The sequence below is a fragment of the Daphnia carinata genome, chromosome 1 (assembly GCF_022539665.2).
Source record: "Daphnia carinata strain CSIRO-1 chromosome 1, CSIRO_AGI_Dcar_HiC_V3, whole genome shotgun sequence".
In the NCBI taxonomy this organism is placed as follows: Eukaryota; Metazoa; Arthropoda; class Branchiopoda; order Diplostraca; family Daphniidae; genus Daphnia; species Daphnia carinata.
This window is the reverse complement of record NC_081331.1, coordinates 4,378,761-4,396,037: the sequence shown is the minus strand read 5'-3', so window position 1 is coordinate 4,396,037 and position 17,277 is coordinate 4,378,761. Positions and strand designations below refer to the sequence as shown.

The window sequence follows — 17,277 nt, the reverse complement described above, 5'->3', positions numbered from 1 at the left end:
TGAACTTTTTTTAGGGCTTAAACTAAAAAATAAATGATAGTTTTAATCAATAAATTTTTCTTTTTTTTTCATTTAGAAAGCTTGAGGACACAATATACCTTGTACACCATTTAACTTAAAAAGGGGGAAAACAAATTGACATTATGGTCTGAATGATTAGATAATTATGATTTTTAAAAAGCGAGTTTCATTAGAGTTCTTCATAGTCGTTAAATGACCGTGATTCTCCAACAGCATTTGTATCGTGAACAGGACTGCTCGACGTGCGCTCTTCCGTTGACGATCTCTTGGATTTTCGTTTGCCTTTCTTTTCCTTTGTTCTTTTACTCTTCCCAGTTAATTCTATGGAAGACTCCTCGAACAAAATAACTTCTGTCTTTTTTTCAGTAATCTTTCTATTAATAGGTACTGCATCATCTCTTGTACTGGCTGGTGAAGGCGCTTTAAATTTTGTAGCTGACAATGTTTCATCTCCACCGTTGAGCCAATCGTCTAGATCATCTTTGATCGTCACGTTCTCAAGTGTCCGACTTGCTTTAGAAACAGAGGATTCTTTTTTATTGGGCCCAGGAACTGATAGTTCATCATCAGAAGAATCCGAAATTTGCGCTACAGGATTTCCAAAATCAGATGGCCGTAAGTAATCCTCATCGTCGATTTCATCCTGGAAACCCATTACCATTGGGTTGCCTTCTTTTTCGGCATCGCTTTGAAAATTCTTGAACAATTAGTATCTTCTACGCTTTCAATTTTTAAACATACTTTATCTTTTACCTATCTGATTCTGGTTCTACTGCAACTCCTTTGGTTGGGGCACTAGATGTTTCTTCGACTGACGAGAGGAAACCCATACCTTGCTCGCCATCATCTCCTTCAACAACAAAATCCTCGACGCTGGAAAATTCGCTATCTTTTTTCACAGAATCGCCTGTAATTGAAGGTCATACTCAATTCGATTTCCCACCTCAAAATCGTCCAAGGCTTACCATTCACCGCTGTAATTTGGCCCGATGTTTTGGGTTCCACGGAAGGAGGTTTTGCGATTTCTACTTTAGGTGTGGCGACTTGAATTGGATTGGCTGATACTTGTTTTGGTGCGTTAGGGACAGGAGCTTGTAGCGCATTCGAAGTTGCTGCTGCGCTCAGAGAATCAGCAGTCTGGCGTCGCTTTTGAGTAAGAAGATCTAGAAACCTGTCGCGATAGGATCGTCATAACAATAGGATCGAAAACAACCATTGCCAAACGCACCTGTCATAGCTAGCATCATCAGTCTCCAAATAGAGATCAAGTTCTTCGTTGGTCAAAGCCATTTCCTGTCCATTCGTCTCTAACTGTTTAAGAAGAGAATCGCGCTGTAAAGCTAGAAATGGTAAGTTGAAAAATTTATGAAGAAGCTTCAGGCCGAAGCTATTTCTCATCGATCTTTCGCCGAATCGGATCTGGGCATCAGTTTTACTCCTGAATTGCAATTCGGTAATTTAAAAAGTGTTTAAACTCATGGCTTATTTTCAGAGATTTTTCTAACCGATTTAGGCTTTCCACGAAAAATTTTACGTCGTCTTCAGAGACACATCGATGGTGTCCCATATCTCGGTGGTTTGCAAGTACCATAACAGGAATGGTGGCTGGAATTTTAGGAAGTTCGCGCTTTACGTAATCAAAGGTCCTTTTAATGAAGGTATGTATTAATTAGGGCTTGTGATTGTTGAACTATTCCTATCCTCACCATTGTTTGGTGATGTCTAGCATTAAAATTACTCCATGAGTTCCTTTATAAACATCAAGAAACTCAGCATCTAAAGCTGGTTCCTCAGTGAGAGATGTAGGAGTAGTATTGAGTTTCAAGCCTTCTAAAGGTTTTTTCTTTTTTCCCTTGTCCACAACATCCCATACTTCTACTTTAACTATGTCATCAGTTGCCTTATAACTCCACTGTATGCTGGCAACCTACATTAAGTATAACTGTTCCAAATTAAAACTGATGGATATTTTACAAAACTCTTGTGGTTGAAGAAACTTGCCTGTATTTCTTGTGTTGGATCGTAATTTTCTACAAAAGGCTTGCCTTGAAGCCTCTGAAATAGGCATGATTTACCTACATTTCTATCTCCACGTATAATTATTTTCACTGTTAAAAATGTTGATTTAAGTAAAGGATCATTTTGTGCTAAACATCTCACAGGGTCCTACTATTGTAATGTACTCCTTTGGCAAATTTCTTTTGTAGAGATGCATGCATAGTCTGATGACCTCCAGTTGGGCTTTTTCCATTAACTTCATTCTTGTTGTTTCCTGCTGTTAGCTTTCTTAAGGCCGAAAACATTGCACTTAATTGAAATCTTACTCACTATTTTTAAATAGGCAGATTGGTCGGTCTTCTAGAAACGCAAACGTATAAGCTACAGTACGATACGGGAATGCGAAAGAATTGGTAAACAAAGTAAAGCAGAAGACGAGGAAGATTGCTGAAGGCTGAAGCTGTAACGTTTCGATCTACGTAAGTAAATTTTATCGAACTATCCAATAGCATATTACAGTGGAAAACTTGTACCTTCAAGTTCAACAGATTTTTCGATATATTGGATTTGTTTCTTTCATTTAAATTTTTACAACAAAATATTTCATTAAAAATTCGAACTGTATTCGAAAGGCAACACTGCTAGCATCGTCTTCTGCAGCTTACGCACATTCTGTTCTGTCTGTCAAAACACGTAGGTTAAATGTGTCGAGTGGGCCCCAAATTCACATAATTACAAATCAATTTCCTAAAGTTAGTTGATTCACTAACAATCTCAGAGATGATTGAAATCACCTGTAACGATCGTCTGGGCAAGAAAGTTAGAGTCAAGTGCAATCCTGACGACACTATCGGCGATTTGAAAAAATTGATTGCCGCACAAACTGGTACTAGATGGGAGAAGATCGTCTTAAAGAAGTGGTATACCATTTACAAGGACCACATCAAACTAGAAGATTGTAAGTACAGGCCCCTAGTTTTCTTGTTTACTATATCACAATTAACTTTATTCTTTATAGATGAGATTCATGATGGAATGAATTTGGAACTCTATTACCAATAAAATCATCATTAAATCTATTTCTTTGTCCGACCAATACACACTGTCATTTTTATTCTATATTGACATTGGAGTAGGTACATTCATCAAGACAGAATCTTCATTGTGAACTCCCTGGGTGGGATTCACTTGGTAAGATTCAATTCTTTGCTCCAATTGCTTGTAGACCTAATTGCAGAAAGTCAATGATTCATACTGTAAATATGTTGTCGGTGAATGATTATACCTGATGCATAATTTCAGGGGATTGAGAATTGGGTTGAAGTGCCTTCATGAGGGTATTAAGCCGAGCTGCAGGTAGCTTATGGTGAATATACCACACCAGTTTGGTTAGATGTCTGACAACATTTTCCTTGCCAATAGAAGTGAAGAAAAATTCATCAAAAACAACTGTACAGAACATTTCATTGACAAATTCATCCTGCATTGGGATAAGATGAGCAACCTAATACCCAAACGAAATTATTTATTGATGGATCCCAAAACTTAATATGGCTAGAAGATTTTACCAAAGTGTGGAGGAAGGGATCTTCAAATGATCTTTCACCATGTCCTACAGCCAGCGTGCCTAGCACACGCGTTAGAGCCACTTTGTCTCTACTCCTTGCAACCTGAAACCAAGAAGTTGATGTATTAAGCCATTTCTGATCCTCAAGCAATTTCGATACCTGCAGGGTATAATACATCGCCAGTACACAAGGAACACTACTTTCTGAAATGTATGCTTGGAAGGCATCAGGAGGTGGACCTATTTTATCATTATTTTTGACTTAAGTAATGCAAATTTGCAGTAAACTAAGGAATTCTCCTTGAATACCTGAATGTTCAATAACTGTCAGAGCCGATTCCCGCTCATCACTGGGTAATTTTGCATTTAGAGATCGGACTTGGTCGTCCACCATCAGCGACATGAGAGCTGGAAGGAACTTAGTGACAACTTGAGAATCAAGTCGTGGTTCACGAAATTCCTATGCAAGATTTTAAAGAATTAATTATGAACGACGGCTTTTGAATCCCTGCCAACCTGTGAATCGATCATTTGCCATGCACTTAGTCCAAGAGCAAGCATGCGTAACAATAAAAGCAGAATATGGTGTTCCCGAGGGAGGCTCTCTGACACGACCAGGTTATGCAAAATTTTTAAAGACGAAGTGGCCAAGAAATGGACAGCATAGGGATCACAAAGCATCATCGATAGATCCCCAAGAACTTGCTCTTGACCACTTTTGATACCGTCAAGAAATGCCTGAATCTCTCGTGAACGCTTTGTGTCGACATTGCGTTCTCTGATACAAGCGTCCACGCACCAAGTAAACTTGTGGCATGGATCCACATTAGTAATCTCCTGCACTTCAGTTTCATGGAGAGCCATGAGCAGCTCGGCGCGCAAGGTACAGTAATGAACGTTTCGCGTGCGCAAAAAGAGTGTCCGTAAAAACTGTAAAACCATGTCGTAAAGTCGAACGTTATTCCCAATCATGTGTGCGAGTTTCTGGACGACTTCTCCTTGACGGCGAACCTAAATTTTTGGTAATTATCAGTATTTAAATGATTTTCACATCGATTCCAATAGTTCCAACGAAAGGAATTTCTACCTTTGGAGATGGTAGGAAAAACAAATTTGTAAGATTATTTTGATCAAAAAGAAGTTGCTCCTTTTCTTTGATATACTGGCTGAGCAGGGGTGATACTTCATCACCAAAAAGGGATTGGTTGTCTAGATATTTAATTTTAAAAATGAGAGATACAGCTATTTTAGCTAAATGAGTAATGATACCTTTCCACATTTGCCTCTTAACCACAGTATCACAATCATCATAGAGTTCTTTGTCTTTTACCTGAGAGAAATCATTAATTGATTTTCAAATCTGAATGGCATGACAAAGTCAGTTACCAAAACTTTGAGATATTTGTCATCCACATGAGAAAGATGCTTCATGACTGCCATAACAACTGGTCGGAGAGCTTTGGTTTTTACAACAAGAAAGCTTTTGTTAAGCAATTCTTTTAACTTTTTATCTTTATCTTTTCCCTCTTTTTGACCTAAATTAATCAGCTAATTAGAATTTCATATTGATTATAAAATCCACAAGATGTTTACCTAAATCAGCAATTTGGGCTAAAAGTTTTTCTCGAAGAGCCTTACACCAAACAATATGTTAAAACAAAATTGCTGTTTAACAAACTAGATTATACAAGAAACCTCCATGACAGATATATGAAAATCCAGTCGTTTAACTCCATGTAAATCCAAAAGGGGCATCATTGGTCTTAACGAAGGCAAAAGGATTCCATTTTCAACTTGGAATTCTTCAATGGCCTGAAGTGGATCACTGCACGAAGTTAATGCTTCTCGGAGAAAGGTTCCCCCTGGAATACCGAGGACTTCAAGACCAGATGCAGTGCTTGAAGGTGCTGCAACGGAAGCGGAACCAGCAGCTTGAGTAGAATTCGGCACTGCACCGGACGGGACATTGCGACTCATGATTGTAGATGTAACACCAACTTTAATTCAAGTATAATATCCCGAAGCACTGTTTGTTTTCGTGTTTTTGTGCAGTTGGGATAAATTTCCAAACAAATTTTGTGTTGACAGTTGAATACAGCGTTGCCTTTTGAAACTATAACGAACGTGCTTAATATCTAGCGATCGACCCCGATTGACTCTAATGGAAAAAATACGAGGAAAATGCCTTTTCTAAAATCAAAATCATTGGGAAAATTTCCGTTGGTTTTTGTGGCATATGGCAATCCTTTTTACCCAAAAAAAAAAAAAATTTTGGCCTTTTTTTTCTTTTTTACAGCTATGGCCATCTAGCGGCCAGATTCCTATTTAACTTTCTCATTCATTCCTTCAGACATGGATTGGATATGGTTACTTGAACACTGGATTTGCAAATGCAGTACAGCTGACTTATGTTTCACATGGTCAGTTGGAGATTTCCCAGGCAAAATTTCTAGTAACTCAGCATTTGGTAAATCTTTACTATAATTTTATTCAGTATCCTGCATGTCTCATTAATTAAGATTTAAATCCTTTTATAGATTGTCACATCAGTGAGCAAGGTTTAGTTTAGGGATTGAGAGCCCTCAGTGACTATAACACCTAGCCCATATTCAAATTGTAGCACTTGATTGCTGCCACTGATTCTTCAAAATGCCTATCTTGTATAGTTGTATGTAATGCTTGACAGCCAAATGGTACTCCGACGTCACATAAATATCAATTGTTTACTTTATTTACATTTATTAAAAATTTTTGAAGGAATGATTTAAACAAATGCCAAAGGTGAGACATGCTGGATAAGCTTGATATGAATGTGTAGACGTAGTTTTGGAATGCAGCGGTGAAGCCGGCTGTTGGGTAAAACTTCATTAAAATTTTGTTTCAATTCAATATGTTTCAGTTACTATTTGTGTGATTACGCAAAGGATTGCGCCATCCAGGCAATGTGGATATTCTGCCATGTACATAATAAACCGAGGATTCTTCGTCAACATGCAAGATGTTACTCCCTGGTAATGCTTTTCTGCTGAGTTTGTTTAGTTTTCTAATTTAAACTTTAATGTTGTATTAGTAAACTACTGTTGGCAGAAAAGCTGATACATTGGGAAAACGGTTATGGCAAGTGCGATGAATACATCACCATAGGGTCAGTTGTCTTGCCTTCACAATTGCAACAAAGATGAATCATGGAGTCAGAAACATTAAAAGGTGAACTATTTTAAATTTTTTAATTGTTTTAATTGGTGTATCGCTAAGTGCTGATACATGTGTAGAACATGCTGAAATTCATGTCATCCTGGAGAGGACTAAAAAAAACGAGCTTTATCCACGAAGCAGCTCATTAATCATGTCCCAAACGATTGTCTGCGTCAGCCAGCAATCTTTCAATGGCTAACAAGCATTTAATAGTTTTGAAAATCGCGGTTTGCACTCCCTAAGGCGACATTCCTTAATCCTCACCTGTAAATAGATTTGAGTGCAACCATTTCTATTCTGAACTGTCGCCTACGAAATTCTTTTTCCATAAAATCAGGTGATATGATGTTATAATGGAAATTGTTGTCAAGACTGCCGAGACCAGGTACATTGTTTACCTTAACGTTTAGTGATCAAAACAACCAACTTTGTAACTTATCTGTTTTTTATGGTGCATGGAACGTCCAACCGGAAAGCCCATGGAAGATCTCTGTGTCCAACACGAAGGGTTCTTCGAAACTTTCGTATTCAAGTTTTGGCTATGGTGATCATTTGCAACTGCATAGCCTTTAGAAGCTCCTGCCAGGAATCTACAGGAATATGGCAGATGATGAATTTATGTACCATGTAAGCAACATCGATAAGAACGTCTTATGCTTATCTATGTTTTATTTTCTTAATTTAGATTAATAGCAATAGTGAACTTGCGAACGTTTCTGGTTGGGATGTGATGACGAAAAGTTATAATAATTTGAAGTACGGAATTGAATTTCTCTCCATCAGTCGCCTGGGTATTCCCGCGTATTACGGTATTAATTATTTAAAAATTGAAGTGCATATCTGGGCTCCCTTCCTTTCCGTAGCCCCGTTTCCCCTTGACTCGTAATAAGCCCGTAGGGGGTCATGCCCCTACTGTACGGTATATATAAAAACAACATATACCGAGGTTTGGAGGGCTCTGGCCGGAAAGGGGACGTGGGGTGCCGCTTAGTCCGATGATGTGTTCACGGAGGGCTCTGTGGCTACCCACAAATCCGAACTAAAGGTTAATCGCTCCTGTAAAAATGTTCCAAATCTTCAGCTCTTCTTCCGGCTTCTCTTAGCCAATCACCGGGTAATCTCCCCGGTGGGTCAACAAGGCAGTGTCTCCCCCTGCCTGGGTTGACGGCAACTTTTGAAAGGGCTATTGTGCCTTTTTAAAGTTGCAAAAATAATTGTAATGTGCAGAGAATTGTCAATAAAATTTTTTTTATAAAAAATTTTTTGCAAAATTTGTTTCTTTCATTGTCTGTGTTCGCTGTGTTCATCCGTTACATTTATCAACTTTGTTTTGTTTAGCTTGCACATTCACCATCATTGTTTATGCTACCTTTGATGGTAAGCATTGTTTCCCTAGGTTTATCTGTAAGTATTCAGTTGTTATTTATTACATTCTTTGAATTAGATTCAAGGAATAACGTGTAATAACTGGATATTTTCTCAAGTAATTTTGTACTGTGTATTTTAATTTGTTGTTTGTATTTTATTTTACTCGCATGGGAATCGATCCCCAGACATTCAGCGTGCAACGCCGATGCTCTAACATTGAGCCACGAGATATATCTAAATATTTCATTATCGCATATCATATTTTATCGTCTAGGATGTTTATGCAGTCTTTCACGACTATATGTTTATCTGTCTATTGCTTCCTTAAGGTCCATAGCTTTGTGGTAGAGCCTTTAGATGCGATATCTATTACCCAGGGTTCAAACCTCAGTAGATGTATATAAATGAAGCAGAATAAATATATGAAAAAATATTGCATTTCCGTTTTATTCTAAGTGTAAATGCAAGTCCGCAAGTGACTAGAAAAAAGCCAACCTCTTATCATATGATTCATGGCTCATTGGTAGAGCATGGGCGCTGTATGCCGAACATCCAGTGTTCGATCCCTGGATAATAATTGAATGCTTACAGATAAATGATAAACGAATGGAAACAATGCTTATCTTAAAAAGGTGGAATAAACAATAATGGTAAATTGTGCAAGCTAAACAAAACAAAGTTGATAAATGTAACGGATGAACACAGCGAACACAGACAATGAAAGAAACAAATTTTGCAAAAAATTTTTTATAAAAAAAATTTTATTGACAATTCTCTGCACATTACAATTATTTTTGCAACTTTAAAAAGGCACAATAGCCCTTTCAAAAGTTGCCGTCAACCCAGGCAGGGGGAGACACTGCCTTGTTGACCCACCGGGGAGATTACCCGGTGATTGGCTAAGAGAAGCCGGAAGAAGAGCTGAAGATTTGGAACATTTTTACAGGAGCGATTAACCTTTAGTTCGGATTTGTGGGTAGCCACAGAGCCCTCCGTGAACACATCATCGGACTAAGCGGCACCCCACGTCCCCTTTCCGGCCAGAGCCCTCCAAACCTCGGTATATGTTGTTTTTATATATACCGTACAGTAGGGGCATGACCCCCTACGGGCTTATTACGAGTCAAGGGGAAACGGGGCTACGGAAAGGAAGGGAGCCCAGATATGCACTTCAATTTTTAAATAATTAATACCGTAATACGCGGGAATACCCAGGCGACTGATGGAGAGAAATTCAATTCCGTACTTCAAATTATTATAACTTTTCGTCATCACATCCCAACCAGAAACGTTCGCAAGTTCACTATTGCTATTAATCTAAATTAAGAAAATAAAACATAGATAAGCATAAGACGTTCTTATCGATGTTGCTTACATGGTACATAAATTCATCATCTGCCATATTCCTGTAGATTCCTGGCATGAGCTTCTAAAGGCTATGCAGTTGCAAATGATCACCATAGCCAAAACTTGAATACGAAAGTTTCGAAGAACCCTTCGTGTTGGACACAGAGATCTTCCATGGGCTTTCCGGTTGGACGTTCCATGCACCATAAAAAACAGATAAGTTACAAAGTTGGTTGTTTTGATCACTAAACGTTAAGGTAAACAATGTACCTGGTCTCGGCAGTCTTGGCAACAATTTCCATTATAACATCATATCACCTGATTTTATGGAAAAAGAATTTCGTAGGCGAAAGTTCAGAATAGAAATGGTTGCACTCAAATCTATTTACAGGTGAGGATTAAAGAATGTCGCCTTAGGGAGTGCAAACCGCGATTTTCAAAACTATTAAATGCTTGTTAGCCATTGAAAGATTGCTGGCTGACGCAGACAATCGTTTGGGACATGATTAATGAGCTGCTTCGTGGATAAAGCTCGTTTTTTTTAGTCCTATCCAGGATGACATGAATTTCAGCATGTTCTACACATGTATCAGCACTTAGCGATACACCAATTAAAACAATTAAAAAATTTAAAATAGTTCACCTTTTAATGTTTCTGACTCCATGATTCATCTTTGTTGCAATTGTGAAGGCAAGACAACTGACCCTATGGTGATGTATTCATCGCACTTGCCATAACCGTTTTCCCAATGTATCAGCTTTTCTGCCAACAGTAGTTTACTAATACAACATTAAAGTTTAAATTAGAAAACTAAACAAACTCAGCAGAAAAGCATTACCAGGGAGTAACATCTTGCATGTTGACGAAGAATCCTCGGTTTATTATGTACATGGCAGAATATCCACATTGCCTGGATGGCGCAATCCTTTGCGTAATCACACAAATAGTAACTGAAACATATTGAATTGAAACAAAATTTTAATGAAGTTTTACCCAACAGCCGGCTTCACCGCTGCATTCCAAAACTACGTCTACACATTCATATCAAGCTTATCCAGCATGTCTCACCTTTGGCATTTGTTTAAATCATTCCTTCAAAAATTTTTAATAAATGTAAATAAAGTAAACAATTGATATTTATGTGACGTCGGAGTACCATTTGGCTGTCAAGCATTACATACAACTATACAAGATAGGCATTTTGAAGAATCAGTGGCAGCAATCAAGTGCTACAATTTGAATATGGGCTAGGTGTTATAGTCACTGAGGGCTCTCAATCCCTAAACTAAACCTTGCTCACTGATGTGACAATCTATAAAAGGATTTAAATCTTAATTAATGAGACATGCAGGATACTGAATAAAATTATAGTAAAGATGTTACCAAATGTTGAGTTACTAGAAATTTTGCCTGGGAAATCTCCAACTGACCATGTGAAACATAAGTCAGCTGTACTGCATTTGCAAATCCAGTGTTCAAGTAACCATATCCAATCCATGTCTGAAGGAATGAATGAGAAAGTTAAATAGGAATCTGGCCGCTAGATGGCCATAGCTGTAAAAACTGACTTTGAGAATTTACTAGAAAGTGACCGGTAGATGGTGATAGCAGTAAAACAGAAATAATAACAATACTTGTTTTGGGGGTGGTAAAACGGATTGCCATATCCTTCACGTAACTCAAAGGTTGCACAGGTTAATTAATATTCTTATTAGTGAAAATCCATCTTTACTTGTAAAGTTAAAACTTTCAATGTTTAAATGTTATCCTGAAAGTCATTGTTATTTACAATAATATGGCGATGCGTCTTGTTTTCCTGAAGTCATTAAGATCCATTGTTCTTTCAATAACCCATCGTAATTGGTCGTACTCGGTCAATTATGCAGGTACTCAAGGCAGAAAAAAAATCATAATGAATGACAATGATGTAGTTCCTGCTCATCACATTGCTCTACAACATTTGGATAGAGTTGCAATAAAAGACAACTATGGTTCCCACACCTATTTGGATGTGTTGCTAAAAGCCGTTAGGCTGTCAACCCTCATAAATGACACTGTTGGTACAGGAAAGAGTCAAGAAAGAATTGGATTTCTCTGCCCAAATGATTCCACTTATGTCGTATCCCAATGGGCCTGTTGGGCTGCTGGTCACATTGGTATTTATATTACTGGAATGAGAATATTGTTCTCTTAAAGTGATCATTATTATTTATATTACAGCTGTACCACTCAGTCCTGTACATCCCCCTTCTTTATTAGGTTACTATTTAAAGGACTGTAGTGCTGCATTATTGATTGCATCTCAAAGTCATTCAGAGTTGCTTTCTGCACTTAAAAAAACAGTTGGAAATGAAATTCAATCGTTAATTCTTGAAGAATCATGGCAACAGGAAACAAATGAAAAGTGTTTGCCCTCCCAACTAGAATCCATCCTCAGTGGCACAAAATCCATTAATTTCTATCGCGATTCTGATGCGATGATGTTATACACTAGCGGAACTACTGGGAAACCGAAAGGAGTTCTATTGAGTCATAGAAACATCAATGCTCAAGTACGCATGCTAATCGAGGTGTGGCAGTGGACCAAAAAAGATGTCATAGTCCATGCACTCCCGCTTCATCATACCCACGGGGTCGTAAATGCTCTGCTGTGCCCTCTCTATGTTGGAGCCAGGTATCAATTTGGGAAAGAATTCATTAATATCCATTAAGGAGTAGTCTTCTGTTGATACATGATTTAGTTGTATTATGCTGCCTAAATTTGATTCCAAAACAATTTGGGATCATTTCCTAAACACTAATGTGAATCGAGAGCAGAAACCGACTATCTTCATGGGAGTACCCACCATGTACAGCAAGCTACTTGCACATCATGATACTGCTTTTGGGGATAATCCCCGGACAAGAGAATATGTGAAAGCGAGCATCTCCAACAGCATCAGGTACAACTTACTGTATTCAAACGGTAAATAAAACGATAACATAACAGATTGAACTATTTCCACGTAGGGTAATGATTAGCGGGTCTGCGGCTCTCCCTGAACCAGTGTTTCATAAATGGAAAGCGGCAACAGGACTCGAAATTGTAGAACGTTATGGAATGACAGAAATTGGTTCAGTTTTGTCGATTCCCTTAGATGGAGAGAGACGTGCCGGTGAGTGGTTGGTACCGAAATCATTTGAACATGATCAACAGTCCTATGGCATCTAGCAATTCCTTGTCAAGCGTAAGCAATTTCTAATTAATTTATGTTTTTTTTTCCTAAGGCTACGTCGGGGTTCCATCGCCAGGGGTCAGTATCAGACTAGTTGAATTTCAACCCTCTTCGCTTGGAGCTAAAGCAAATTATCAAGTGTTATTCGAAACAAGCCACGAGCAGTTTTCATCTCACGTGAAAAACGATGTAAGAAGGCTTCATTTAGGCAATCGTATTGTGTTGTTAATGTTGCTTCTACAACGTACATAAAAGGACTTTACTGTATTTTTTTATTTGTAGAAAGTTATAAGCGGTGATCTTATCATTAAAGGGCCAAACGTTTTCCATGGTTACTGGAATAAACCGGAAGCTACAGCGAAAGATTTCACTGCAGACGGATGGTTTCGAACTGGTGTGCCAACTTCTAGATTGTCTTTCTTACTTAAACAATTTTATTAGATTTAAACAAATAATTTGAACGCTAGAAGCTAAAAATGATAGGTTTTTACAGGAGATGCAGTTCAATACGACAACGGTTACTTCAAGATTCTTGGACGTTTATCTGCAGACATAATAAAATCAGGTGGCTTCAAAATAAGTGCCCTTGAAATTGAAACACACCTTCTTGGTCATCCCGAAATAGTAGACTGTACAGTATTTGGAATTCCTGATGTTACGTGGGGACAAAAGGTATCAAATTAATTTACTGGAATATTCACAACTGTCTAGCCCGCGTTTATGTTTGTTTTACAGGTTGCAGCTGTCATCGTACTCGTGAATCCTGAAAAAAGCATAGACCTAGTAGCTTTAAAAAAGTGGTGTAAAGAAAGAATGGCACCTTATATAGTGCCAAGTGAATGGCGAATTTATTCCGAACTACCTCGAAATGCGTTAGGTAAAGTTAATAAGGTAGAATTCGCCAAAGTAGCATTCAACGACAAACCGGTTACCAGCAAACTTTAATATTTGGTCTATGTATAGTACCACGGGAGTGTGTGGCAACAGACGTTAGAAACTAAGTTTTTCTTATCGTATACGGTAACATTCGGGCAATAATACATGCCTTGATGTATGACATTTGTACCGTTTGGTAGTCAAAGCTTATAGGTGTAGGATGGGATCATGGGAACACTTTGTGGTATTTGTAATATTTGTAAATCTCCGATTGGCTTTATACTGATTCGCAGAACGAAGAATGGGATGCAATTAATGTAAATTAATCGAAAATAAATTAAATGTTTGATTTTAAATCTATTTGCTCTTTAGCTACAACCTTGAAATCCGTAAAATTTCTTTACCCCAAATTTCGTCTGAGTCTTTTTCTTTTTTTATTCGTATTTCTAAATATTTGCTGCAGGTTCTTAGCATACTTGGCATATTGTTTTTAGTAGTCAATGTGCGTATGTATGCTGTGCGATTACAAAACAGTCTTTGCACCTATTTTGGTTGGTAACACGTAACTTTTGCACCCTTTTGTGTAACCTTGAAAGCGAAGCGCCACATTGTCTCAAGGTCTTGGGCTATCATTTTTTGGCTGAAATTCAGGAACTTTGTTTACCAGACGCGAGACAGTTTGCATTTGTGAAGTCAGATGTGATGTTCTTGTAGTCAGTTGTCGCCAAAGCGTGTGCAGTGATTCACGTTAGATGATTGTGCAATGGCGTTTCTTATCCTAAAACCAGTCATTTGTTTCTTGAGTTCCATTTCGTCAAACAAATCTGTTACTTTATATAGAGCTGCAAGAAGGGGATTTTGTTCTATACCTCATGGGAAAACTGAAGAAAAAAATGAATTAATCACACCAGTTTTTCAAATTGCAACCAACCATTTAAATAAAATTGCATTGAAAGACAAAAATGGAACCCATACTTATCAAGACATCTTACGGAAAAGCTTATTGCTGGCTAGAAAGATTCAAGGAAAACTTGGAGTTAATAAAACTCAAGAACGAATTGTTTTCCTATGCCCAAATGATGTTACATATGTCCTTGCGCAATGGGCATGCTGGGCGTCTGGTCACATAGGTAAGCCTTAATTCATTTATATTTGGTTAAACTAGGGATGAACCCTTGTAGCTGTAACACAAAAAATTAAAGATTGCATAATGTGATGCTAGATGCATTCATACAAATTTTTTGTGTTTGGATACATTGCATAATACTGTTATGTTCCTGATAAGGCATTCCATTGCAGATAAGGAAGTTGTGATGTAGGCCAAGGTCAATGCAAAGGAACATGAAAACTGTGTCAATGAAAATTTCTAATTTTTTGTTTCCACTGTGCTTATACTGTCAATCAATTTTAAGCTATGGTAACTTTTCCGAATTTTTGCCAAATGCGTTCGATCGCATAAAAATAAATGTATTATGGTAGTAAAAATACGATAAAAGTACCGTTTCTGATTTTAATCTAAACTCATCTTCCTTATCATTAATATCTTACATGAATGCATTTGAAAAGCGGTTCCTCTTTCTCCGGTGCATCCGCCATCATTACTCTCATACTACATCCAGGTAACACATTTCTTCCTTTTTTTATGTTTTGTTCTAACTGCAGTCTCATGAATCCCTAATAGGATTCAGAAGCTTCATTGGCCATTACCACATCAGACCCATCAAATGTAGAGCTAATGACATCATTGTCTTCTAACTTGAATGGCCTTCCGTTATTAGTTATTGATGACACATGGTCGCGTCAAGATTCGTCGTCTTCTCGGCCTGTCGGTGAAAAAAATTCTGAGAACATTTGCTCAAGTGTTAGAGTTGAAACAAATCCACCGTCCATTGATTCGACACTGGCTGGGCTTTTAAGCGAGTTTTCGATGCCTGATAATTTCTATCGGCAAGCAAACGCCATGATTCTATACACCAGCGGGACTACAGGAAAACCTAAAGGAGTTCTACTGAGTCACGTAAATATCGACTCCCAAGTCCGTTCCCTGGTTAGCTCGTGGTCTTGGTCGCCAGCTGATGTAATTCTTCACACTTTGCCTCTGTATCACACCCATGGAATCGTTAATGCCCTTCTTTGCCCACTCTATGTTGGCGCCAGGTATAGCTTGTGCCATCGTCTGCGGGGCGGTTACTTTAAACTCTTTAATATTCGGCTATAGGTGTATAATGCTGCCGAAATTTGATGCCAGTTTGGTGTGGTCTAATCTTTTAGGTGTAAACATGTCAAACAGTGAACGACCAACCGTATTTATGGCTGTACCCACCATTTATTCAATGTTAATTAACGAGTATCAACGCAAGTTTGCGGGCAATCCTAAACTAAAAGAGTACGTCAAGGCCACTTGTTCGACGAAGATGAGGTTATTTTGAAGTCAAGCTTAATGCTTAACGTGGAGATGCTCACACTTTTTATCTTTAGATTGATGGTCAGCGGCTCGGCCCTCTTACCGGAGTCCGTCTTTCATCAATGGCGATCCATTACGGGGCATCAACTGTTGGAACGCTACGGAATGACAGAGATTGGAATGGCGTTATCTAACCCCATTAAAGGAGAACGCAGACCTGGTAACAAAAATAATATTGCTCTGAAATCGCAGAATGGCTTGTAGTACATTTTATCTTTTTTTTTTTTTTTTTTTTTAAGGTCATGTGGGCTTCCCTCTTCCTGGTGTCCGTGTTCGCATCGCTGAGTTTAAAACCAGTTTGGATGGTTCTAAAGTATACTACGATATCCTAGCAGAAGGCAACTCTAAAGCAACTAAAGTCGAACCCGGCAAGGTAAAAAATTTTTCTGTATTATTTTCGTGCATCTCGATTATACTTATTTGCGAAACGTACAGGCTGGACTTTCAGGTGAGCTTCTTGTCCGAGGTAACAGCGTTTTCCAGGGTTATTGGAACAAACCCGATGTGACAGAGAAAGAGTTCACAAAAGATGGATGGTTTAAAACCGGTAATTTAAACAACGCCTCATTATTCAAAAACAATATATATTACCATCATATTTGTAGGAGACATCGCCCAGTTTAACAACGGTTACTACAAAATTCTCGGAAGAGCATCTGCTGATATAATCAAATCGGGAGGTCACAAACTTAGCGCCCTCCAAATTGAAACAGAATTGTTAGCCCATCCGCGTATTAGTGATTGCGCTGTAGTTGGTTTACCTGATCCCGTATGGGGACAAGCGGTAAGACTTGTACATCAAGAAAAAAAATTCTTTTGGTAAAATAATCATGCACTTCATTCACAGGTTGCGGCTGTTTTGGTTCCCAAGGAGCGCAGTAAACTGGAAGTTGACGAACTGAAGTCGTGGTGCAAAAAAAATGCAACTATGGCACCGTATGCTATTCCTACAGTTTGGAAAGTAGTAGATAGCATACCTCGGAATGCCATGGGCAAAATCAACAAAAAGAATTTGGTAAATCAGATGTTCACGTTGCCTACTTCTCCGTAAACTTAAATTATATTTTAACCGTGCCAACTATTTTATCAATTGCGTTGTGATTCATGAGCTTGCCTTCGCTGTATATTCCCAATTGTGTTTATTATCGTGTTGACATTTTTCAGGTGGTATAATAAAATTAAAGCATTAAAATAGATTTAAAGTAACTTTCAAAATGGTATCAAC

The 17,277-nt window shown here is 38.1% G+C and overlaps 4 protein-coding genes and 3 long non-coding RNA genes across 7 annotated transcripts; 4 read left to right on the top strand and 3 right to left on the bottom strand.

Moving 5' to 3' along the window:
- Positions 1 to 52: 52 nt before the first annotated feature.
- On the bottom strand, positions 53 to 2,454 carry LOC130691835 (rab-like protein 6). The gene is made up of 8 exons (XM_057514830.2): positions 2,192 to 2,454; positions 2,023 to 2,129; positions 1,728 to 1,948; positions 1,527 to 1,667; positions 1,250 to 1,459; positions 987 to 1,192; positions 775 to 928; positions 53 to 707 (listed from the first exon to the last, which is right to left on the bottom strand). Exons 1-8 carry the CDS (start codon positions 2,322 to 2,324, stop codon positions 191 to 193), a joined length of 1,689 nt encoding a protein of 562 aa, XP_057370813.1. The 5' UTR covers positions 2,325 to 2,454; the 3' UTR covers positions 53 to 190.
- Positions 2,455 to 3,127: 673 nt separating this feature from the next.
- LOC130691831 (negative elongation factor B-like) lies at positions 3,128 to 5,680 on the bottom strand. Its single transcript, XM_057514826.2, has 11 exons — positions 5,282 to 5,680; positions 5,180 to 5,219; positions 4,973 to 5,121; positions 4,856 to 4,916; positions 4,674 to 4,795; positions 4,103 to 4,597; positions 3,896 to 4,046; positions 3,747 to 3,826; positions 3,588 to 3,689; positions 3,305 to 3,523; positions 3,128 to 3,246 (listed from the first exon to the last, which is right to left on the bottom strand). The coding sequence occupies exons 1-11, from the start codon at positions 5,561 to 5,563 to the stop codon at positions 3,136 to 3,138; spliced, it is 1,812 nt and encodes a 603-aa protein (XP_057370809.1). The 5' UTR covers positions 5,564 to 5,680; the 3' UTR covers positions 3,128 to 3,135.
- LOC130691889 (uncharacterized) lies at positions 3,134 to 3,781 on the top strand. The gene is made up of 2 exons (XR_009001317.2): positions 3,134 to 3,375; positions 3,442 to 3,781. It is a non-coding gene; the product is annotated as an uncharacterized LOC130691889 (long non-coding RNA).
- Positions 5,681 to 6,139: 459 nt separating the features above from the next.
- LOC130691891 (uncharacterized) lies at positions 6,140 to 6,787 on the top strand. Its single transcript, XR_009001319.2, has 4 exons — positions 6,140 to 6,279; positions 6,344 to 6,442; positions 6,511 to 6,597; positions 6,657 to 6,787. It is a non-coding gene; the product is annotated as an uncharacterized LOC130691891 (long non-coding RNA).
- A 3,358-nt stretch (positions 6,788 to 10,145) lies between these two features.
- Positions 10,146 to 10,793, bottom strand: LOC132088379 (uncharacterized). The gene is made up of 4 exons (XR_009421910.1): positions 10,654 to 10,793; positions 10,491 to 10,589; positions 10,336 to 10,422; positions 10,146 to 10,276 (listed from the first exon to the last, which is right to left on the bottom strand). It is a non-coding gene; the product is annotated as an uncharacterized LOC132088379 (long non-coding RNA).
- A 395-nt stretch (positions 10,794 to 11,188) lies between these two features.
- On the top strand, positions 11,189 to 13,944 carry LOC130691832 (malonate--CoA ligase ACSF3, mitochondrial-like). The gene is made up of 8 exons (XM_057514827.2): positions 11,189 to 11,653; positions 11,718 to 12,171; positions 12,239 to 12,439; positions 12,507 to 12,652; positions 12,765 to 12,901; positions 12,995 to 13,106; positions 13,206 to 13,384; positions 13,448 to 13,944. Exons 1-8 carry the CDS (start codon positions 11,293 to 11,295, stop codon positions 13,655 to 13,657), a joined length of 1,800 nt encoding a protein of 599 aa, XP_057370810.1. The 5' UTR covers positions 11,189 to 11,292; the 3' UTR covers positions 13,658 to 13,944.
- Positions 13,945 to 14,044: 100 nt separating this feature from the next.
- Positions 14,045 to 17,244, top strand: LOC130691830 (malonate--CoA ligase ACSF3, mitochondrial-like). The gene is made up of 9 exons (XM_057514825.2): positions 14,045 to 14,718; positions 15,155 to 15,207; positions 15,270 to 15,745; positions 15,807 to 16,007; positions 16,067 to 16,212; positions 16,292 to 16,425; positions 16,488 to 16,599; positions 16,658 to 16,836; positions 16,900 to 17,244. Exons 1-9 carry the CDS (start codon positions 14,352 to 14,354, stop codon positions 17,101 to 17,103), a joined length of 1,872 nt encoding a protein of 623 aa, XP_057370808.1. The 5' UTR covers positions 14,045 to 14,351; the 3' UTR covers positions 17,104 to 17,244.
- The last annotated feature ends 33 nt before the right edge of the window (positions 17,245 to 17,277 follow it).